Source organism: Phascolarctos cinereus, unplaced genomic scaffold, assembly GCF_003287225.1.
Source record: "Phascolarctos cinereus isolate Bilbo 61053 unplaced genomic scaffold, phaCin_HiC Scaffold_4;HRSCAF=312, whole genome shotgun sequence".
Classification (NCBI taxonomy): Eukaryota; Metazoa; Chordata; class Mammalia; order Diprotodontia; family Phascolarctidae; genus Phascolarctos; species Phascolarctos cinereus.
The window spans coordinates 667380671-667405385 of record NW_027555847.1 but is presented as its reverse complement, the minus strand read 5'-3'; the positions used below and the strand labels follow the sequence as shown (position 1 = coordinate 667405385).

Genomic DNA, 24715 nt, shown 5'->3' with positions numbered 1-24715 from the left:
CTTATTGGTGTTAGCTATTCATACTTTCTTGGTCATCTTTTGTGGTAACTATCAAATCTGAGACTTTTCCCCTCCAATTCTTCAGTATTATCTCTCCGCTACCTCAGAAGCGGATCCATTGGCACTATGGAAATTGTATCTTCTCCTCTATTAACCTTCTTTGTGTAAGCCAGGTCTTATCCGTCTGTTCTTCCTAGTTTTGTTTTCTTTAGTGCCACTGATGCTTCCTTGTGTGGCATACCAGGGACTAGGAGATTCAAATTCAAATGTGGTCACACCATGGTGAAAAAATGGTGGGAAAAGCTTATTATAAAAATCTGTGCTGATCTCTTTGAATTTCCTCCTCTTTGTTCTCCCTTCAACTTTATCCTTAAATTCCTCAGACATCATTAGTTGAGTCTTTCACTGAGCTTTCTTTCTACTTTTTTCCTCTCCCTTTCCCACTATTTTATGAGATAATGCTGCTCATAATCTCCTAGCATCTTCTTCTCTAAGATCTTACAAATGAGTCTGTACTCCATCAGTGTTATTATTGGCAATGTTGTAGGCCAGCAGGTGGCACTCCTTGCCAAGTGGAGAGAGATGGCAGCCAGAGGGAAGATAATAAGCACATATAGCCCCCATTGCGTGCCAGGCGCTTTCTCATTTGACCTTTGCAACCATCCGAGTTCATAGGTGCCATCATTATCCCCATTTGACAGTTGAGGAAACTGAGGCAACAAGGTTAAGTGACTTGCCCAGGGTCACACAGCTAGTAAGTATCTGAGGCCAGATATGAATTCAGGAAAATGAGCCTTTCAGCCTCCAAGCCCCCGTGCTTTATCCACTGTGCCACCTAGCTGCAATTCTCATGGCAGTTACCAAGTGTTAAAATTCCCAATTTAATTTGGAGGTTCTTATCCAGTTTGTCCTAGGATTTCTGTTGGGTCCATAGGCAGCCATTTTTTCATTCTGGCTACTTTGCAGTTTCTGATCACGAGCACCACCATAAGAGACGACCAAGTGTGCCACTATAGTATGTTTCTTGTTGACTTCATACACATGATCAAACCAACTCTGCCAGTTTTTTATTTGTTTCTCCAAAGAGAACTCATGGGTTCATTCCACCTTTTCCATGTCTTACGGCTTCATTTTTAGTGAGAATGTCAAGACTGATGTGCTAATATGTTCTCCCTTTATGGATCACTGGATGAGGATCTCATATTTAGATGAACATTAGTTATGCTAATGCATATAGATAATTAGCAAGCATTTATTAAGCACTTACACTGTTATAATTGCACTTTGCCAAGTAGTAGGGATACAGAAAAAGGAAGAAACACAAAAAACAGCCCCTGACCTCAAGGAAAATTCATAGAGGAGACAGCATGTCCGTAACTAGGTTTGTATTGTTGAGTCATCTACGCTGTGTCCGATTCTTTGTGACCCCATTTGTTGGTTTGTGCATATAAGATAGATGCAGAGTTTGGGGCAGCTAGGTGGCATAGTGGATAGAGTACTAGACTTGGAAGACTCATCTTCCTGAGTTCAAATCCAACCGCAGACACTTAGTAGCTATGTGATTCTGGACAAGTCACTTAACCCTGTTTGCCTTAGTCTCTTTATCTGTAAAATGAGCTGGAGACTTTGCCAAGAAAACCCCAAATCGTGGCAACACAAAGAATTGGACTCAATTGAAATGACTGAACAAACAACACCACAGTAGAAGATAGAGGACTAGGGATGCAGGGGGAAAGGGGAAAAATAGGAAAGACCTCTTCCATACAGCAGCCTTTGAGCTGAGTCTTGAATGAAGCCAGAGATGTCAAGAGGCAAAGGTGAAGAGCATTCCAGGTATGTGGAACAGCTACTGCAAAAGCATGAAGATAGGAGATGGATTGTTTTGTGTGAGGAACAGCCAGTGGGAAGGTATTGCTGGACCTTAGAATGAATGGAGGATAGTAAAATAAAGAAGACTGGAAGGGTAGGAAGGGACCAGGTTGGGAAGATCTTTGTATGCTGGAGGACTTTGTTAGGTCCTGGAAGTAATGGGGAGGCACTGGAGTTCATTGATCAGGCAAGGTGACATAGTCAAACTGCACTTTAGGAAAAGCACTTTGGCAGTGGGGAGAGACAGGAGGCAGGAAGATCAATTAGAAGGCTGTTGCTATTGCAATAGTCCAAGCAAGAAGTGGTGAAGGTCAGCTGTACGGTGCACTTATGTGAGTGGAGGGAAGGACACAGATGTGAGAGATGTAGTGAAGGTAGAATTAAGACTCTGTTGATGGATCCACTCTCTGGGGTGAGCACACGTGAAAAGTTGAGAATTCTTAGCTTCCTCTTCCACACTCTAACACCCTTGAGACAGGAGAAGTTAGTGGCTATTCAGGACTGAGAACCATTCTGGATTTGTCTTGCTTTTTTGAGTTGCCATAGGCAAAGAATTCTTCATACATTGGCCATGCAAAGCCCTTAGGGGCTTTCCTTACTTGGTGCGGCTGTCCCACAGAAATCAGTCTTACTGAAGTCAGAACTGCATAGCCTCTTATGTATTGAGGTGGGGGACTCTTGGGGTTGAGGCATGGTCCACTACTATCTCTTGTGTGTACTCCAAACTCCAGGCCCAGAAAAACAAAGCAAACCATGCCCTAAACCAGCCTAATTGTTGCGTGGATTGGAGGACCAGGGAAAGGAGCTGGACTGACTTATGGGGGTCTTCCTCAGAGGCAAGGTTGTTAGCCTATTCTTGTAGGGCCCTCCCATTACTTCCCTTCACAGTTGTCCAGCTTTCTTGCCACTCTCCAGTCACCTTACTTCCCGTTGGCTGTCCCTCACCCCCTGCCCCAGCGGACTAGCATCTTGGCAGGTCTTCCACAGAGCCATAGAATGGCCAAGAGAAATGGGCCTTTCAAACATAGAATGTAGAATGTCTTCACTGAAAGTGAATTTAGAAAAACAAATGTTAGAACTGAGAGGAGTCTCAGAAGTCATCTAGTATAACTTCTTATTTTATAGATGGTAAACTTAGACGCAAAAAGAAATGACTTACTCAAGGTCACACATGTGGCAGAATGGGGCTAAAAGTAGAAAGTGAATGGTATGGAATGTGGTATGGAATATCAGAAGACAGGGGAGGGAGATGGCAGGTGAGCACTTTAGGGGAAGAAGAAGGAAAAGATGAAGGTGTGGGTATGAAGGAATATCAGAAGTTACTCTCCAGACAGCCTTACTTCATTCTTTCTCTCTCTCTTGTTTTCTCTCTCTCTCCTCCAGTCCTGGTATCTGGGATAAACAAGGTTCTCCCCACACGTCCCTTCTCCTGTGTCTCGGGGCTATCCCGGGGGGAGAAAGGCAGCCCCCCGGCCCACGTTTTCGGTGGAGAGCTAGTGCGAGTGAGGACGTCCTCCCAGCCACCCCCGCCAACATCCAACCCGACAAAAAAAAACAAACAAACAAAAACACAACAAAAAGAGACAAACAAAAAACAAAGACGAAAACAAGAGGTAAGACAGACAAGTCAGAGACTCTCTCCGAAGAGCGAGTGAGGTTCCGCGCCTGGCAGTCAGGAACATCGTCGCCCCGTCCCCCAGCGACAGACACCCCGGCCGAGGGACAGGCCCCTTGCGTCCAGCGGGCACTGCCCAGACGGAGGGCCCCGGGGGGCAGCCTATGCAATACGGTGTCTTTCTAATTTATTCATCTCCTCTCCACCTGCCACGACTGAAGAAAGGACCGGATGCCCAGCCTGTCCCCCCACCCTGACCCCTGCTCCCATGCCTGCTCCCAGGACAGATGGCTGCTTGCTCCTGTTGGCATTGGGCAGGCTGAGGGCAGTTCCCATTGGCACCAGCGGCCATCCCTCTGCCCAGGGATGAGCAGATTAAACAAACAAACAAAAAACCGTGCTTTGGGTTAGCTCCCAGACCCACTGTCCAGACTCCTTAACCAGAGAGAGGTGAGCACATCCCTAAGGCCCACCACAGAGAGGCATCTTGAGGTAAAGGAACTGTACCAGGTGCATTCTCTTCCTTCCCATCTGCCATGACTGCAGACAAATCAGCTGATATCATCCCTTCCCCTGAACTCCCATTCTGGGGCCGGATTCTGGGGCAGCATTCCAAAGAGGCTGGTGCCTGTGATGCTTGCTATTTGCCAAGGAGGTCAGGCAGCAACCTCCCATCTTCCCCAGCCTCCTGGGGATCAGGGTACCTGTCATAAGTGGCAGACACACCCATGGGGCCTAACGTTCTGTGTGCTGTAGAAGGGATGAGGAGTGGAGATGGGGGCGGTAGGGTCTCTCCTGGTGCTTCCAGATAATATAAGGGTGGCAATGGTGGCAGGGGAGAAGGTGACTCCCCAAGCTGTTTGGGGAATCAAGGTAAGGGTGGAGGCCACTGACGGTGTCATAAGGTTGGTTGGAGTGGCACAGAATGGGCAAGGCTTGGTGGCACAAGGCCCATTGGTGAGAGGATTCAGTACGGTCCAAGCTAAAAAAAAAAAAAAGGAGCCCCAACCAAATTCTTTTGCCCCGAAGGACTCATTGAAAACCCCCCATTTTGTACACCATATATGGAGACATCTAATTTGGCCTCAACTTGGTTCTGGCCCACCCTCCTCACTTCTGTATTTCTATCCGACTGGGACTCGTTCTTTCTTCATGCCTACCCCATTTGGGAGAAAAGGTCTATGCAATCAGTCCCACTCCTCCCATAGCTTGGTGCCCTGGAGCCTGGGATCTGGAAACTGAAGGGACTAAGGAAAGAGGTGGCCGGCCAAAACCCGTGCCCCAAAGCCTAATGCCCTGGGGATGATATTGGATGCGCTGCAAAAGATGCACTTTTGGAGGACAGAAAGGGGAGGAGAAGCCACCATCAGACATACCCCTCACCTGCCCGCTGCTCCCAAGGCTTTAGTCTTACCCTGAAGGAGCTTGACAGGCCTCCCAGAGTGGAGACATTGTGAGGTGGGGATGGGAATAACAGGGCTCCACCCTCTCTGACAAAAACTCTCTCCCAATCTCCGTCCCCACCCCATCTAACTGGGCTGTGGAGTGTGTGCGATTTAAGTGCCTGAATCCTGGATCGCTGCCCTCAGCTACTGCCCTCCCACACCCCCAACTCACAACAGGGCCAAGTGATCATGGATGGCCTAGAGCCAAAACCTGGGCAGCCCTTTGCCCTCCATGCCCACTCAAGGCACCTCCACTTCCCTTCCTGCCAACTCTTCAGAACAACCCCTCTTCCTGGGCCCTGCTGGTTCCCTGTGCGTCATCACTGAGATACCTCACCAAGGGCCACTAGGAGACCAGGGGTCCCTGGTTTTCTCCTGTTGGTATCTGGGCCTCAGGCCTCTGATTTCCAGTGATACCAAGACTCTCTTTAGGGAAGGAGGAAGGGGACACCTCCTTTCCCAATGGCCCTTCCTCCCTATTCAATGAGGTATCTCTTTGGGTCTCAGACACCCTCATCCCATTACCTCCCCCCACAGCCCAAGCCAGAGAGATGGGAGACTGAAAGACAGAGTGGGCATTTGCCCCTGCCAGCCAACCGCCCGTCTGGGACAGTGGAGACTGGGGCCAAAGGGGGTCAGGAAAACTGCCCCCTCTCCCCCAGATCCCTACTGCCCCCTCTGCCAGTGCCTTAAAACCAAGAGTGATGCCCTTCCCATATCCATGTCTCCTCCCCCTCATGCGTATGTCTGCCCTTCTCCCCAGCTCAGCCCAGGCCAGGCCAAGGGATCTGCCCCATTGCACTTTTGTCTTCCCTGTTGGCTCTTGGGAGTACGAGACAGGTGGGGAAGGGAGAGGTCACTTGGTCCAGTCCCCCACTCTGTGACTAATCGCTGCGAGAGATGGGGTGAAGCCCAGTAGGGAAGGGAGGGGGGAATGGAGGGAGGTCCTATAGTCCAGGTCTAGAGTAGATCTGGCAGAGAGGGAGAGACTGCCAAACCACAACTGGCAAGGAAGGCAGTGCCCTGACCCCAACTGGGTTTTCCCTACTGCCCTTGTGCCTGGGCACTCCCCCCGATATGTTGCCCCCTTTAAACACATACACCCCAGCAGAGTGAGGAGTAGCTCAGGCCTGGGGTGGGCAATCTGTTAAGCATTTCCGTTGAGCCGCTCTGATAACACTAAGCTCAGGGAGCCAGCCCTAGGCCTCCCTCCTGCTCTCACCTCTGACCCTACCTCCCCCAGTCATCAGGGGAGGGAGGAGACGCCTGGGACTACAACTTCTGGGGTACCCTTGGGCCCTGTGAGACCCACGTCTATCCTTCCTAGAACTCCTTCCCACTGATCTCGGAGGGGCCCCTTTCCCTCCAGGGGGGGTCTGAGCCATCTATGGGGCACTGAGCCGAAGGGGCTCCTCCCCACCATGGGAATCTTGCTCTTGGCCCTGATCCCACTCTCCTTTCTTTCTTCTCACCCACCCACTGCCACCTCCTCCAGAGACCATACTTTCCTCTCAAACTGGCACAAAGGCATGGCAAACCCAGTTGATGCAAAAGAGAAAAGACCAGAGTTTCCTAAGCTCCCTCCTCAATTCGTCTCCCTACCCTGTGCCATCCTTCTCATCCTCTGGAGCTTCCCTGATGGCAACTTTGTCACCCAGTGGCAGAGGGTGCGATTCTTGTGCACTTAACCCTATTGTCCTCCCCACCCCCAAGAGGTCTCCAAGCCACTGGATGGGGTTGGCCTTTGGGACCTGAAGTGAGCCTCTCTTGGGGGTGGATGGGTGAAGAGTGTGTGTGTGTGTGTGTGTGTGTGTGTGTGTGTGTGTGTGTGTGTGCTCTCTTGTGCACGTGTGTATGTCTGTGTTGGGGGTGGGGTGGGCATTGGAACCTTCGGTACAGGCAACCCTAGCTCCCTAGGGTTTTTGGGATGGGGGTGGGAAAGGACCGCATTCCAGGCGGGACCTTGCGGAACCAAGCTGGGCTAGCAAGTTGGCGGTCAAGGGGAGAACTCAAAGCTAATAAAACTGCATGGTGCTTAACCAGGAACTCGTGTGACCTAGCTCAAGCTGTCAGCTCGGAGCTGATAAATGCATGGCAGACTATAACTGGCTCTACCTTTCCCCCTCTCCACCTTCCCTTGCCCCGTCCTCTTTAAAAAAAAAATTATATAAAAAAGTGAAAAAAAAAATCCATGTTTCCTAATTTGCACGAAATTTTCTATCACATGATGTGCCTTGCCTTCCAAGAATAAGTATTAACTTTCAACGGTATCACCGCACAGAGATAGCTGCATGCTCTGCTCGTGTAGTTAAAATAAAATCAAATAAAAAATAAAAATGGAAAAGGGGGATGTACTTCTATTTGTAAAAAACAAAACAAAACAAAAAAAAATCACCAAACAAAAAACTCAGACCCATCCAGCATCCAGCCCTCCTCAGCTCCTCCTTTGGGCCTCACCTCCGTCCATCTCTGTTCATGTTTCTTAGGCCTAAAGAGGGGTTCCTCATGTAATGGCCACCCCAAAGCCTTTTTAGCTCTTGCCCCTTTCTCAGCTATCTGCCCAAAGCTAAGCTTGAAGGGTCCAGGAGGCCTTTTGTTTTTTATTTCAAAACTTTAGCATCCACGCCCTAAAGGGATTGTCCCTGGAACAGGAGGGCTGTGTTCCTGCCCTCCTGGATGACGACCTTCTAGGGTGTTCCTCTGAGTTGATTGTCTCCTAGGGTTAAGACCCTAAAAGAGACAACTGCCTCCCAGAGCAGCACCTGTCCCCTAGGATGTCACCCTAACAGATAGTCACCTCAAGCAGGGTGGCTATCTCTTAGAGTATCACCCTAACTGAAAATACCTGTCCTCTAAGTGTCACCCTAACAAGGATAACTGCCTTCTAGGGTGGACACCTCACTGAAACATCTGTCCCTTGGCATGTCACCCTAACTGGGTGACTGTCATGTTAGGTGTCACCCTAACTGGGGGGGAACCCCAAAATACTTGTCCCTTAAGGCATTACTCTAACTAAATGACTGCCTCCCCGGGTGTTACCCTGATTGAAACATCTGTCCCCTAGCATGTCACCCTAGCATGAATGACTGCCTCCCAGGGTGACACTCTAGCTGGGACAATTGTCTCCCAGGGTGTCACCCTACCAGAGATGACAGATCCCTTCCAGCTCTAAAATTCTATAGTTCTGACCGTCTCCTAGGCAGGCAGGAGGAAGTGAGTCACCCAGTTAGGGCTCAGGGTTTTACAATTCTCATTTAACACAGGAGAGATGGTCATTCTTGTGTCTCTTCCACCTGACACCTCCCCCCCCATATAAGTTTTGCCAAAGTCCTTCCTTTCCCTCCCCCTCATTCCCCACTTGGTGGGCTATTTGGGGATGGATTTTGCTCCTGTCCTGACAGCTTCTCCCTTGCTCCATGTCTTCCAGTTGTGAATACAAATGCATCTAGTATGGCAAAAGTATATATTTATCTATCTCTCTCTATATATATGCAATACCTGTTTAGTCTCTGCTCCTAGCTGGCTAACCACTCTCAGTGACTTCATGGGGAGAGACAGGAGGAGGGGCTTACAGAAGGTGCTTTGATCTGGGAGTGGGGTGGAATAGAGACCGATGGTCCCATTTCATTTTCCTGGGCAGTTTTGTGTGGTTTTTTTCTCAATGACCAAAGCAAAGCATGTGCTGCGTTTCTCCTCCCTCGATACTTTCCCTTACCCCTCACCCCTGGTTATAGGGGCCCAGGGTTTGGGGTGAAGGGCTGAATTCAGTGACCTAAGCTGTGAAATTAAGGGAAAGAACTTCCAGCCTCTGGTCCTCTCTTCTCTAGGGTCCCTCTTTGGGGGGGGTCCAGCTTCCAACAATCACCTATTTCATCATTGGGTCAGGAACATTCATCATCCCACTTACATAGCCCCATCTTTTATGCTCCTTGGGGAATGAGGTGGTAGCTAAGCCTAGGAATGAGAATGAGGTTTCACCACAGACCTGTAGCTCACCATGCAGGTCTTGAGGAGCCTGGAGAGATCTGAGACTCTGTGTCGATCATGATGGCTCTGTGGTTCCTTCCTCATCACCACCACCATACTGCCCCCCTCCCCGCCCTCCAAGCTATCATCTTCCTAGGCCTTCTTCAATTGATACTGCTTCTGGCTCTTGGGCAAGGCGGAAGACTGGAGCTATTGGCTCCCATTTCTGCCCAATGAGACCCTCAGTTCATCCTGGATCTTAATAATTCTCTTCCTTCCCCATCCCATCATGCCTTCTTTCAAAAGTGCCATGAAAGACCAGAGTAGTAGGGGTGAAGGGTATGACAATTCCATGCTATCTTGTCTCCCAAATCTGAAAGCTGTGGGAGTTTGTGTCTGAGAATCAGGTTGAATGTGACTGATTTAAACAAGAAAGCCCCTTTGTGTAGGCTAAACCAGAGTAAGTGGCCTAGAGGAGAGACCCTAAGGGTCAAGTCAGAAAGGGTCTTCCTGAGGTCATTTTGTCCACCTCCCTACCTCTGTCCTGGCCTGGACCTCACCACCATCACCATTCCCTAACTCAGGAAGGATATGTAGGGTTCCTCCAATCCAGAAGCTTCCAAAGCCAAACACTTGCTTTCCTGTTCATTCATTCCACAGATAGTTCCTGAGAGCCAAGGGCTGTTCAAGACAGATCTGTTATCTTTCCAGTTGTCTTAAACACAGATCAGGACTCCTGCCAGTGAGGCCCCTGGGCAGACAAGACCCCATCCCTTTCTCCTCTCTCCCTTTTTGTCCTAGCCTCTTCTCCTGCTATCTATCTCTAATTGTCTTCTCCTGCTGATATCTAGGAACTTTTGATTAGAATTCTGTGGAAAGGGAAAGAGAGATTGGAAACTTATCATCTGCATGGAAACTCATGCAAAACAATGGCCTTGAGGCATAATGGACATAAAACATAGAGCTATCCAGTGCCTAGAGGATCCAGGCTGGAGTGGCATGGAGGTTGTGGAGAGTGAAGGAAGTGTAGTCCCCTGGTAGGAGCTGCCATGCCCACACTCTCCTCCCTCCCAAAGTGCAAGAGGATGTGCTAAGTCAGCAGCCCTTGGAATAAGTGCTCAGTCAGTACATTTCACTCCTCAAGCTGTGTACATCTTGAGTTGGGAATGAGAAAAAGAGATGCCCTTCCGTTGGCAGATAAGCATCTGAATTTGGAAGGCTGATGGACTCTTCCCAAACAAAGGAGATCCTTCCTAATTTTAGCCTTCTCACCACCTCCTACCATCCAGGTCCTCAGGGAGATCTGGAAGCTTATTCTTAGCACTGGCCATGTCCCCACCTCCAGGCACCCCATGAACAGAGGAATTCAGGCTCCCTTCTAGTGCCCTGGACTTAAGATGTCTCATTGGTCACCAACTATCCATCTGCCTTCAGGGCTGCCTAACAGTTGCTATGCCCTTCCTACACTCACCAAGATGTGGAACTCTGAATGCCCCTCCACCCAAAACCTGGTATGGCTTTGAATGACCAAATGGCTCATCTCTTCCTGGTTTAGAGATCAAGGGCTCTCATTGCATTAACCTATTCACCCCCAGGTAGTTTTTTCATCTGCTTCATTGGCTCCTAGAAGCTTCTCAGACCATTCAGGGCATGACCACGCGCACACACACACACACACACACACACACACACACACACACCCTCAGTGACAATATTTATGAGAGTTTCAAAGGGGACCACATCAGAGACCACCCCAAAGGTCCAATATTGGATAAAATCCAGGACGCTAGGCCCTGAAGAAGTTGGCCCTGCATTAGTTGAAATTCAAGACCCCCTTCTGGATGAGGAAGGTGTAACAACCAAGTCCTCACCTTAACTTCATCTCTTGAGAGACAGCTCACATTACCCCTGTCCCATTATATATATAGTCCATGTCCACTACTGACCTATCTCTAAATCTCTTCCCTTTCCTCATTTTGTGAGTGGGAAGGTGGTTCCTAACCTTGTTTCCTTAGCAGTTTAATCTGCCCCCCCCTTCCTTCTCCCCAACCTCTCCCACCCAGGAAGGAAATAAACTTCCGGGGAAAGATATGGGAAGGGAGACACAAGCTCTATTTGATTAAGTAAGGCCGGGAAAAGGGCAGAGAAATGTTAGGGGGTAGAGGTCAGAGGGTATCTCTGGCTAGCCTCTCCTCTCCCTCAGCCCTAGAGAGTACAGAAAGAAAGGGACATCCTTCCTTCCTCAATATGGTTTTCTTATAGGGGCATCAAGGAATGAGGGGGCCCCACTTTCCAGGGGATAAGAGTATTATGATTCTTCATTCCCTTCCCTGAACTTCCCACTCATCCAGATACAGAAGTGGAGGTGGGGCACAAAGGGGAGAGAGAAATCTAAGCAAGCAGGCAGTGGGCTCCCCCAAAAAGTGAGATGCTAATCTTAAGGCTCTGAGATGGAGTTCTGACATGACACTTTCCCTAAGCACCTAGCACCAAACACCAGTGTTCCCAGGCCCCAAGACTTCCACCCCTCTCAGAGGCCCTCAAAATGACCCAGATGGCTTTGGCCTTCAAGCTTGGCTTTTCTTGGCCTAGCATTCATGCACTACATTGGCTCTCTTAGTGACCACAGCCCCAAACTGGGTAAGATAGAATCAGAGTTGGGGTGGGAGGGAGGGTGCATTGAGAGAGAGGTGAGCCCCACAAGAGACCTGTACAGTAGACCAACAAATTCCAGAGTCCTCTAATAGAGCTCATCGGGAAGTATCTCAAATGGACAAAGTTGAAGCTGTCTCCTTCCCCATCTGACCGCTCCCATACCAGGCCTCATTGATGGTACTTTAAACTTTGTCATCCACTCACAGTTCTTTTGTGATGTGGATTATAAATTGCTGCTCTTGAGAGGTCAGTTTCTGTAACTGGCACATCATCTGAGGACCTTGGTTTTGCTCTTCATATTTGAGGGATTGAACATCTTCCTCTCACCTTCATCTCCTCCTGTCTATGTCCTCTTCCACGCCATGCCATGCTACTTCCCCCTCCTGCCTACCAGGCATCTGGGAAGCGGTAGATCGGCTGCTAGACTCTCTGATAAGCCTCAGGCCTGGTCATGATGTCCCCCTCTCCTGCCCCACAAAATGTGTCTCCCATCCCATCTAGTCTTCTCTCTACCTTCCATAATGGCTGGATTAAGGACCTTCTGGTGCTCCATCATTTATCCATTATTAAAGTTAGCCACACAATAAGAAGGCCTCTGTTTCTTTTCAAGGGAGGGATTGGGACAAGGTTTTGGGACAAGGAAGAAGGAGGGAAAGCCAACCAAAAGTCAAAGCAGCAGGACTGTTGACATCTAAACCAAAAACCAATTGTTCCCAAGCAGTGCCTCGCAAGTCCCTGCTGGCCTGGCTTTGAGGGGTGTTTCTCATCTGGCCACCTCAGTCCTTGCTTAGGAAGCTGCAGGGAAGGAGGGGGATCTCAACCCTGAAAGGATAAGACTATGCTGTGACTCAGGTGAGGGCAAAGTTCTAGGGTGATCTAAAGCACTTAAGGATAGCTAGATGCTCCACAGTCTGGAGGTCTTTGAAATCATAGATTCCATATTTTCTAGTGCCTAGGAACATAAGGATGGCAAAGACAGCCTGGTAGAATCCCAGCCCTGGTTGGGAGCTGGAATGGGAGTACATAGCTGTTCTTTCCTGTGGAGCCCACATTCCAGCCTGGAGTGAGAAGGGGTTCTGGAGCAAAAATTAGTCTGGAGGAGATGGGTCTTGAGAGGGGATGGGAAGCACTGAGTCCATCAAAGATTTCCCCACCACCACCCAAACAATGTTCTACCCAGAGCCACAGGCCTCCAGAGGCCATCTACTCCATCCTCCACATAGGGTAAGATTCTGCTTTACCAATGAGCCCATGGGTTTATTGGACTGAAGCAGGGGCCTGGGGAGATAAGCAGTGGTGGCTTTCCATCAGCACCCTGGACAAGGGAACAGGTAGGCAATCCAGGCCATACCAGTCTCTAGCTCCCTTGGTCCCCTGCTCTGGCATTATCCTCTCCAAGGATCCACAAATCTTGGCCTCAAATCTATCTATCCTCCCAAATACTTGGGCCCCAACGACCCTTCCCAACCACCACCACCACCAACACCAACAACGACAACAACAGAAAAAAACACAAAACAAACCAAAGGCTTTAAGATACCCTTGGTCCCAACCCCAGACTCATCCTTTCCCAGCTCCTGACTCAGCAGGGTAGCCCAAGTTCTCTGACTTCTCTTCAATGCCTTGGACAGGAGTTGGCAAGAGGCAGGAGAGATAGTCCCCCCAACCCCAGACTTTTCTGTTACAGTTTCCATAGATCTCACTTTGATCACTCAAGGACAAAATACAGGTGAGGGGGGTGGGGGGAGAGAGAGGAGAGGAAATGTTACATAGAGTGAGATCAAGTACCAGAGACATCTCTCTGGGAACATGATATAATGGAGAGAAAAAAAGAATTTGCTTCACTGGTGTCCTCTTCAGTTGTTATTTTTTGTGTGCGTGTTTTGTTTTGTTTGTTTTGTTTTCTCCAAGATTTCTTTTTCCATTTTATATTTTATCAATATTATGGGACTAGTTAATCTGTTTCTTGCTTCTTGCTTACTGCACCCATCCCGCAATGCCCTCACACACACACACACACACACACACACACACACACACACACCATGCATCATAGATTGGAAACCACCACAGGCCCAGGACTGAACTCTCTTATCCTTGGCCTACCCATCAACAAATACATACACAGTCTGCCCAATTCCAAGGGCACAATATTGGGACTGGGATGGGGGGATGGGATCTAACTCTGCCCTTCCTCCTTCCCCCTCCCTCCTACCTGTTCCCTCGCCTCCTGCCTCAGTTTCCCTCTCTCCCCTCCCCCTCTTCTGCGCCTCACACCCTATTTGATTATAACATTGTATGATGCAGCCCTTACGGTCTAGCCGATGCGCCTACCTAAATACCATTTATTGAAAGTGACGATGGTTTGTTCCCTATGCAAAAAAAAAAGAAAAAATATTCCAAAAAAAAGAAAAAAATGTATAAAACATTAAACAAGCTATGCTCCAACTCTACATGTGTCCCCCAGACTCTCCTTTCTGCGACTGGGGTCAAGGGAACCAAAGAGGGAAGGGACTAGGGGAGGGACCAACCAGGGTGGGCTATCTGAGGAACTGACTTTTGTCCTGGCCCTCGCCTCTCCTAGGCTTCCTGAAGAAGGAACCTAAAGTGTGTGTGTGTGTGTGTGTGTGTGTGTGTGTGTGTGTGAGTGAGAGAGAGAGAGACAAAGAGAGAGAGAGAGAGAGAGAGACAGAGAGAGAGAAACAAGGTAGAGAGAGGAGGATGAGGATAAGGATCACCAGGACCCTGGAACCCAACCCCTCTAATTCTACCTGTATTGCCCGACCAGGAGTAACATCTCCAATAATATCCCCACTTAGTAGTCCAGACTCACCTTGAAGCCATCCAGTGACAGGGAACCTGTCACCGCATGAGGTCATCCATTCCAGACTAGCTCTAATTGCACCCTTTCATGCCTCTTTACATCTGCCACCTGCTGCCTGCTCGTTCTACCTTTAGGGCCAGATCTCTCCTCTTCATGACAGATCTTCAAACACTTGAAAACAGCTTCTCCAGGAAGAGGATCCAGGATTAGGTCTGGAGGCTGGAAATGGATGTGGGGGCTGGGAAAGGGTCTATTTGTTGAATTCTATTGAATTGAGGCAATCTTTTATCTGCACTGGGTCCCAGAGATATGACCTGGCTCAGAAACCATCCACAGAAGACATGGCCGGCCACCGTCAAGTGTATGTGTGTCTGTCTGTCTGTCTATGTCTCAATGATACTTAGTGGATTGTTAATGATCATGGTAATAGCTAGTATTTACATAGCACTTTAAGGTTTATGTATATTATCTCATTTGATCTCAACAACCCTAGGAGGTAGGTGCTATTATTATTCTCATTTTACAGATGATGAAATTAAGGCACAGAGAGGTTAAGTGATTTGCCCAAGGACACAACAGCTAGTAAGGGTCTGAAGTGAGATTTAAACTCTGGTCCTCAGTGTGTGTGGGGCAGCCAGTGTCTGTGTCTCTGGGTACCTGCCTGTATGAATTTAGGCACCTATTATAGTTATCCCTTCCACATCTCAACTTTTCCCATTGCGGTTTCAATATCACACATCAGCATAAGAAATTAAATGGGAATTCTGGGGGAATTTTATGGAAGCCACAGAAGACATGTGAAGGCCAGAAGATGACACAGAGAAAGTTTAGAAGCTCAGAAATGCATAAAATATATGTATACTATTGTGTAATATCAAAATATTTTATCTTTTAATACCATAATAATTCAGACTTTTCTCTGGCACAAAGGGAAGGCCAAAAATTTTTTACACAGATTTTCCAGATCACAGAGGCACCATGCCCCTAACCCCCGAGACTGAAAGCAATAACTATATATTTAAGGCCTTAGGTAAAAAGATAAAAATAAGATGCCTCCTGTCCCACCTTTGCCAAATATCTCCAATAAGCCCTTTTCTCTCCTTGGAGCCTGCGGGTACTCACCACTTCATCCCCAGAACTATTGCAATAGTCTGCTGATGGCTCTGCCTTCCTCAAGCCTCTCCCACTCCAATCTATCCTCCATTCAGCCACTAAGATGATTTTCCTAAAGTACAGCCTGACCATCCTCTCTCCCCCCAACCCCTACTCCCAATAAATAAACTCCAGTAGCTTCCTACAGGCTTCCAGCATCAAATGCAAAATCTTCTGTTTGCCATTCAAAACCCTTCATAACCTAGCCCTGCCCCCACCTTTCCTGTCTTCTTACACCTTACTACACCTTATACCCCACTACCCCACCATACTCTTTGGTCCAGTGACACTGGCCATCTGGTTGTTCCACGAACAAGACATTTGGGCACTTTCTTGGGTTGTCCCCCAGGCCTGGAATGCCCTCCCTCCTCATCATCTCTATCTCCTAGCTTCCTCCAAGTCCCAACTAAAATCTCACCTTCTACAAGAATCCTTTCCCACCCCACTTAATTCTAGTGCCTTCTTTCTCTGAATTATTTCCTATTTATCCAGTATATAGCTTCCCCTATTAGAGGGCAGGGACTGTTTTTGGCTTCTCTCTGTATCCTCAGCACTTAGCACGGTGCCTAGCACATAGTAGGAGCTTAATAAATGCTTACTGGCTGATGACTCAAGAAACTTACATTTTACTGAGGATGAAGTAGGGATGGGGCATAGGGGATATACACATAAAAATGTAAGACAAGGCAGAGTGTGATGGGGGCAAAGGAGAGAACCAGATCAAGTGTTCTAGGGACAATTTAAGGAGGAAGAGAATACCACACTGGGGGAATGGGAGAATGAGGAGAATCATGCAAGGCTTCATGGAAGAGGTGGCACCTAAGTTGCTCTTCGAAGGAAGAGGCTTCTGAAAGGCAGAGATGAGGGGGGACAGAAAGCATTCCAGGCATATGGGATGGCCTGAGAAATGCATATGGTGGCCTCAGATAGCGGGCAAGGGTAACCTGGGTTTCTAGCCAATGCTGGAGCATTGTTCAGGGGACTTTCCTCATTGGTGGAGAGAATGCCACACAAAGCTGTGTGCCTAAGTAATGTGCAGAGTTGGCACAAGAGAAGAAATATTCTTCATTCTTCCTTCAAGAGACACATGTATCAGGGCTGACTCCAGGAGAAAGAAACAGACTGTCCTACACACCTCTGAAAACAGCCTGCTCCTCACCATGTCTCTGCTATCCAGCTTGCCTCTCTAAAGGCACTGTGCATCCAAGCTCCCCTTGGATTGGGACCTTTCTCTTGGTTGAACAAAGTCTCCTTTGATTCCTATCTAAAGAGCTCACTCACTCTTCAGTATCGTCTGGTGTATTCTAATCTGTGAGATTCTCCAAATTCCCTTTGCTATTTGCTTGGATAAGTGGGTTTACTTGCCTTTTGTGATAGTCTTTGTGCAACTAGTACTGGTTAGGAAGGAGTCAAGCCTTTGGGTGGAAGGTTGGGGTATTGTCCCACCTTAAAAGCCATTTTTTGTTCTTCATCAATCACATCCCTATTCCAGCCACGTGGGGGTAGGGACACAAATAGACAGTCTATCTGGTATCCCTCTCTTAGACACTGGAAAATAGAGTGGCTAGTCTCGTGGCCCCTCCTATTCTCCTCAATGTAGGAATCACAGTCTTCCTTGTAAAGGGGTGGGCAAGATTCCAGAGGGAGCTATCATTGTCTCCCATCAAGCCACCTGTCTGTAGTTTGTTTAAACATTCCATGTGGACATAAAGATCTGACATGGGCAGTAAACACCTTATGTGAGGGTCAGAGAACATCTAGTACCCTGGTGGGGCTGGTACATAGGAGGGTGAGAAGGTAGAACCATATGAAAGAAGACTTGAAACTCAAGTTTTGGAATCAGGTCATGAAGGCTGAGGAGGCTGGCAGGCCTTCATATATGTGCTTGTGTCTATGGGACTCTATTTGTATCTCTATGTGCCTCACTGTGGCTATCTCTACCTCTGTTGGTTTCTGTGAGCGTGTGTGTGTCTGTCTGTGTGTGTGTGTGTGTGTGTGTGTGTGTGTATCTGTGCCCAAGACTCTCTGCTTATCTGTGACCAGGTATGTCAAGTCAAGAACTGTAACTATAATGATGTGATCAAGGCTCTGCCCCAGGACACCAACATTCAGTACTTCCTTCCTGAGGAAGTCTTCCAGTCCACTGGTTCTGGGCTGCTTGAAACCGCAAAGGTCCTATTCATCTCCCACTCCACTGCAGCCTCTATCTCCTGCTACTTCCCACCCCTCCACACACAGGTTGCTTGGCACAACTGCACCCAACTAAAAGCATGTTGTCCTGCCCACACCACCAAAACCAACTGAATTTGCCCTGAGTTCCTAGGGCCCCCCTTTTTTTTTCTGAGGCCCTTTCTGTGCACAGCTTTTTGCTTACAAACCCCTCCTCTCTCTTCCTCGGGGAACTCTTCCACCTGACTCAGGAGAAAAGACTCCTAGGAGTGTAACACAGAGCAAGAGCTGGGACAGATTGGAGATGTATGAGATTTACACAAGGTCCAGGCCCCACATCTGGTCTGAGTATCTTAGCAGCCCCATGGCTTACAATGCTCTCCATGAAGAGAATACCACATTGAGCCCCACATTTCCCTCTGCATGGAAGTACAATGCTCTTGATTGGCCAGTCAGGAGAATATACACTGACCTGGGTCTCCAGTAGTAGGGATAGGCTATAAAGAGTCTCCTACACTCTACTGCCCTGTCCAATCCAGGACACAAAAGTGACCATCAGGAAATGGCCAACTCAGGCCGAGGGCAGAAGGTTACAGTTACAGCTGTGGGTGTAGCCAGTGTCCTCTTTGGGTTTGGAGATGGGGGGGGGAAGAGAAGGGGAACCAAGATTGTGGGAGCATTGACGTAAAAGTCCATCCCTAGCCCCTCAAACCTGCTTCCTCTATCTTCTCCCTGCCCCTCAAAACAATCCTCTGCTCTCTTTTTATCCCAGCTGCCACAGACTTACCTCTGCTTATTCATTCCATCTCTGTCCTCCCAAAGAAACCTCTTATGCTTCATCCTACCTTTGTTGCCCCAACCCAGTTCTGCTTCCTCATCCCACCCCTGCCCCGCCAAATAAAACTGCACTTAGCACAGTGCCTGGCACATAGTATATGCTTACTAAATATTGATTGATTGATTAATTGATTCAGACCTCTATTTCCTGATGTTATCCTTGCTCCACTCATCAAGGTCTGCTGGAGTCAGAGGACTTGGGTTCCAAATGAAGTGACTTTGGATAGGTCACTTCATCTCCGTAGGCCTCAGTTTCCCCATCTATAAAATGAAGTCAAACTTGTTGGCCTCTAAAGTTTCTCCCAGATCTAAAGCCATGATTCTATGATTTTATTCCTGTCCCCCAATCTGCCTCTAGAGGTTCCTTCATCTTATCCCTGTTCCCTAAGCCCACATTTGCTTCCCCCTGTTCTCAAAAAAAAAAAACAAACACAACCCTCTGCTCCTTCACCCACAAGGCAGAGTGTTGTTGGGGAAAGAGTACTGGACTTGGAGTTGGGAAAACTTGGGTTTGAATCCTGCCATAGACCCTTCCTGTGCAAGTAGCTTCACTACTCTGGGCCTCAGTTTACTCATCTGGAAAACAAGACTCAGTGACCTCTAAGGACCTTTGCAATTCTATGATCCTGTCATCCTTGCTCCTCAAAACAAACCTCTACTCTTTCATCCTATCCTTGCCCCCCGACCTACTTCTGCTTTTGCCAGCCCAGTATCCCCATAGCTACCTGTCATTTCTCCTAAACCTATCTCACTTTCTCTGGATCCATCTCAGACTGCCCCACCCTGGCCCTAAAAGGGTCTGGATGTTCAGGTATATCAAGGAGGCTCATGGATTGGTTAAATGACATTGCCTCTGAGGCCCCTTCCAATTCTGAGATTCTGTGATTCTGCAATGGTGAAGTCTCTGGAGAGCACCAAAATCTAGACCACTGAAGGACAATAGATAACAAGATAAAAGAGACTTCAGGGGCCATCTAATCCAAGCCTGCATTTTACAGATGAGTAAACTGATTCCCAAAGAGTTGAAGTGTTATGTTCCAGGTGACACAAGTAGTGAGTTTCAGTGTCAGGATTGGAACCCAAGTCCCCTGCCTCCAAATCCGAGCCCTTCTTCCTAGATCATGGTAGCCTCTTACATTACAGTTGAAAGAACCTTTTAAAACCATTGAGACCAACTTCTTCATTTTACAGATAAAGACTCAGCAGCCCAGGAGAGCTAAATGGCTCTCCCAAAGCCAAATATATAGTAAGAGGTACTTCCAGGATTTGAACCCAGGATCTTTGACTTCAAATCCAGAATCCTTCCTCCTCCACCACGCTGCCCCTTGCAGCAGAGTTTAAAAGGTCCTTAGAGACCATCTAATCCAACCTCCTCATTTCACAGATGGCAAAATAGGCTCAAAGAGAAACTTGCCCCAAGGTCCAGAGGTGAGTAAATGATACTTTACCTACTTTCTAATTTTGTGAGATGCTAGTATGGACCCACCTCCTCTCCAGGCTCCATCGACTCAACCATAAAAACCCTGGGATTTATCTTTGTATCTGACAGGACCAAAGGAGATGGAGGTTTGCTGAGGACTCAAAGGGATCATGGGCATGGCTCCCCACAAGGAACTGGGCATGGAGGGAGGGACCCTGGGAATAGTCTACTCCTGCTGAGCAAGGTCTATCTATCTTTCATGCCCTTACCCCCAAGCTCCTGGCTAGATGAGGCTAAGAGAATATGGAATGACTGGGGTCCAAGGACTCTTGGGTTCTCATCCCCAAATTCTAGAACCCTAGAATGTCAGAGCTGGAAAGGCCTTTAGGCTATAAAACATCTAGTCTGGAGCCAGCAGGAACCAAAGGATACAGGATGGCAGAATTGGAACTCAGAACTCAGTCCTGTCATCCAAACTGCACCTCAACAGGCATGCCCTTTGCTCCATACTCAACAAATGACTCTCCAGTTTCTTCTTGAAAATCTATAGGGATGAGAAATGCACCACCTTCTGAGGACCCATAATACTCTTGGGCAGCTCTAGGCAGCTAAGAGATACAGTCCAATGCCCTGGAGAAACTGTGGCAAAAGAAGGGAAATCAGTGGCAGAACCAGGATATCTCCTTACCCCCAGGTCAGGGGTTGTGTCTGACACATTAAGCTATTTGTCCTCAAAACAAGGGGAGACAATTCCGTTCAGAGATGGAGAAGGGGCTGGGAGAAAGACAACGGGGATTGGCAGAAGGACCCTCTTTCACAGGGGGCTGAGCCCCAGGGCTTGGGTCCCTATACCCCCTGTAGTGGAAAGTGAGTCAGGCTTTTATCCAGAGACTCTCCCGTCCTAATTCCAGCCTTTCCACCTCCTGTGTGTAAATGGGTGTCTCATGCATCCATCACTGAACCACCATTTCCTCACCTGTACAATGGGGGGTTGGACAGATGACAATGGGTCATCTGTCTAGCCCCTCCCAGCTTAAGATCTACACTGCTCAGGGTCTCCTTGCAACAGAAGCATCTGCATAAGAACAAGGCTCCCAACCCCACACTCTGCTTCAACCAAAGGGTTCTCCCAACCCCATCTGGACCAGAATTAAGTCTCTGCTGTAAGCCTCTGGTACCCTCTGGTGGCCATACTAGGGACTCCAATGACAAGAACAGAACATTTTGTAGCCACCAGCTTCTCCTGCTACTGGAGTTCCTGCCCTGGTCATAATTAGCTCCCAGCCCATGAGCACCTACTATCCTTCATCCCTGACCTCCGCAATGGGATTTCTCCCCCATCTCCAGTTCCCACATACGGGACACTAGGAGGCAAAGTACTGGACTCCTTGACTTAAGTCAGGGGATCCTCTTATAACAGGACCCTTGTCCAAGGGTGGAGTCAGGGTTCAATAGGTACTGATAGGGACTTAGTTTGGGGCTAAGGTCAGACTTCAGTCCATTCCAAAGGATCACTCACCCTCATTATCACCTACCTCTAACTATCAGGCTAATTAACCATAAACCCATCTAACCATATTTCCCCTCATCTTCCCCCCCACACACACACACACAAGGTCTATCAATCACTAATTGAAGGCTAAAGGGTAAATGAGTGGAGATATAGTCTCTTATCTCTCTGTTTGGGGGCGGGCTGAGGTGGGAGAGAGTGGAAATTTCCAGGAGAATGGGAATTAAGAATAAATCTGGGAACTCCCAGAGCAAAGAGAAGACATAGCCCCAGTCCTTACGGAGTTTTCAAACTGAAGGAGACAAATGTGCCCCTCACCCACCCTACCCTATTTCAATGGGAAGAACTCAAACCATTCAAGGCCTGAGGACTATATGTTTATGATTTCCATCGCTTTTTTGTCTTCTGACACTGCCCCGCCCCCATTACTCCACATTTGGACTATTATAATAGCTTTTTGGTTGGCCTGCCTCCTTCAGGTCTTCCCCCACTCACCCTCCTCAGCTGCCAAGATGATTCTCCTACAGGGCAGATTTGACCATTCACTTCCTTACTCTACAAACTCCAGTGGCTCCCTATTACCCCCAGGATCAAATATAAAATCCTCTCTGGCTTTTAGAGCTCTTTACAATTTGATCTTTTCCTACCTCTCCATGTATGTTACTACCTTAATAATACTAACTAGCATTTATATCGGACTTGATGGTTTGCAAAGCGCTTTAGGAATATCTCATTTTATCCTCACAACAACCTGAGTATGCAAGTGTTTTTATTATCATCATTTTATAAATAAGGAAACTGAGATGGGCAAAGGTTAAATGACCTGCCCAGAATCACACAGCCAGTAAGCATCTGAAGCTGGATTTGAATTCAGGTTTTCCTGACTGAAGGTCAGACAGCTGAAATCCTGCCTTCTGCAAGAAGCCCCCAGAAATGCTCTCCTCTCTCACTCTCCCTAGTGCCTTCCACCTGAGATTACCTCACATTTACCCTGAATCTATTTGTATATCCCTAATTCTTTACATGTTGTCTTCCCCATGAGAATGTGAGCTCCCTGAGGGCAGGGCCCATCTTTTGCCTTTCTTTGTATCCGGCAATTAGCACAGTGCCTGGCATTTGGTGTTTACTAAATACCTGTTGACTGACAAAGACCAAGTAGAAAAAAAATTATATTGGCCATAGCAGAAAACCAAGCAGCCTTGGATAGAGTGATAGGGGAAAGCACAATAGCCCTAGAGCTCATAGAATTCAGAAATGGGAGGCTCTTTGGTTTAGGGAATAAAGTCCAACCCACCTAATTTACAGTTGGGGAAACTGAGGCTCAGAGAGAACAGGGACATGTCCCAAGGTCATTCAGCAAGTTAGTGCAAAAGTAGGAGTTGTAGCCAGGTCTCCTGACTTTTTTCTCTTTTCTTTTCTTTTTTCCTTTCCTCTCCTTTCCTTTCCTTTCCTTCCTTCTTCTTCCTTCTTCTTCCTTCCTTCCTTCCTTCCTTCCTTTCTTTCTTTCTTTCTTTTCTTTCTTTCTTTTCTTTCTTTCTTTCTTTCTTTCTTTCTTTCTTTCTTTCTTTCTTTCTTTCTTTCTTTCTTTCTTTCTTTCTTTCTTTCTGACACTCCCCAGTTCCTAAGGAGCTAACTTTTTTATTTAAAGACTAAGAATATTCAGCTGAGAAAGGGCAAACTAGAGAAGTGTTCTATTGTTGACTCAATCAGAACCATTAGATCTCCTAATTTCTAGCCCAGCATTCTCTGCATTACACTACAAGACAAGTAGATCCCAAAGCAGATAACAACACATTTTTTGTTTGACTTTTTCCCCAAAAATTATGATTAAAAATAGATGCTTAGAACCTGGAATAAATAGGTGACATAAGCAGAGGTGTCAAACTTACCAAATGCCCCTGTAGCAAGCTTGGACAAATTCCTCATTGGCCAGAATCAGATGAAAATGCAGTTAGGAAGTATTTTAGAAAAATAGATAAAAAATACAATACAACACAGATAATGTTAATTTGTGGTTTTCTAAGTCAATATGTGGCCTGCAGAGATTTGTTTCCATTTGGGTAAGACACCACTGTTCTACCTCATCAATTCAAAGTCCAGGGAAGTGAAGCTGTAATAATAGTGTAAACATGGGCAATGGTGGTGGAGAGTGGAGAGGGAAGCACCCAACACTTGTGGATACTTCACCAAGGCCTCCCTGATATAGAAACGATGGGTGTTGATAACCTCTTTATATTGGAAGAAGGCATTTGAATCTCTTCCTGGCAATTCTTGTCTCCTCATACTTGCACTGAGAAGCTGTTCAAAGGAGGAAACTGAGTCACAGTGAAGGGACTTGACTTGTCCTGACAAGCATTTGCTCTTCATCAAAGCAGACCCTTTACTTGGCAACACAGGACAGGTAGTACTCTCCTACGGTTTTGAAATCAATACAGCTGTATTTCCTCAGTAAAAAAAAAAATCCTATAATTCACACTTTTCACTTATTCCTTTCCCCACAAAAAGACCCATGAGTGAGGTTTTTTGGCTGTTTCCTACATCTGAGTCTTGCCTCCCAAGTCTCCCAGGACAGGGACCCTCTTAGCTCTGTGCCTAGTTAATGTCATATCTAGCCACAGGACCACTAAGCGAATGGGGAGGAGGCAGCAGTTATTGAGAAACCAGACTGTGGCAAAATGAAATTAGGGAGTAGGCAACTCAGGCGACTATTCAAAAAGAGGGCAGAGGGCACAGGAAGATATCATCTAGGTCAACAATTAATTTTCCAGATAAGGAAACTGAAGCCCAGAAAAAAGTGATTTGCAGATGTTCACACAGAGTCCATAGTAATAACAGCAGACATTTACAGCACTGTGCTAAGTGCTTTACAATTATCTCGTTTAGTCCTATAATAACCATGGGAGGTGGGCGCTGTCATTATCCCCACTTTACAGATGAGGAAACTGAGGCAGGCAGCAGTTAAATGACTTGTCTAAGGTCACACAGCTAGCAAGTGTCCTGAGGTTGGGTTTGACCTCAAGTCTTCTTGACTCCAGGCTCAGCATTTCTAGCCACTGCACACCCTAGCTGCCTCACTAGCACTCAAACCCAGATCTTCTGAGTCTCATTCCAGGATTCTCTTTTCCTTAACCTCACTGAGCTTCTGTTTGCTCATCTGAAAATGAGGGGTGGAACCAGATGACCTCTAAGGCCCCTTCTGTATCTATGATCACCATTTAGAGAAGAATCAACCACCACTGGGCAGCAAAGGGGC

At 47.5% G+C, this 24715-nt stretch overlaps 1 protein-coding gene across 6 annotated transcripts in view; it reads left to right on the top strand.

Moving 5' to 3' along the window:
• Window positions 1–14003, top strand: part of NFIC (nuclear factor I C) — a 144069-nt gene extending 130066 nt beyond the window's left edge. For 3 of the 6 annotated variants that reach the window (XM_020969341.2, XM_020969345.2, XM_020969342.2), the window contains one exon: window positions 3253–3479. In XM_020969341.2, coding sequence (XP_020825000.1) covers window positions 3253–3270 — 18 coding nt within the window. In that variant the 3' untranslated portion in view covers window positions 3271–3479. Of the gene's footprint in view, window positions 1–3252 lie in introns of all 6 variants that reach the window. The other 3 variants (XM_020969340.2, XM_020969339.2, XM_020969343.2) reach the window with 2 other exon arrangements.
• Window positions 14004–24715: the final 10712 nt, after the last annotated feature.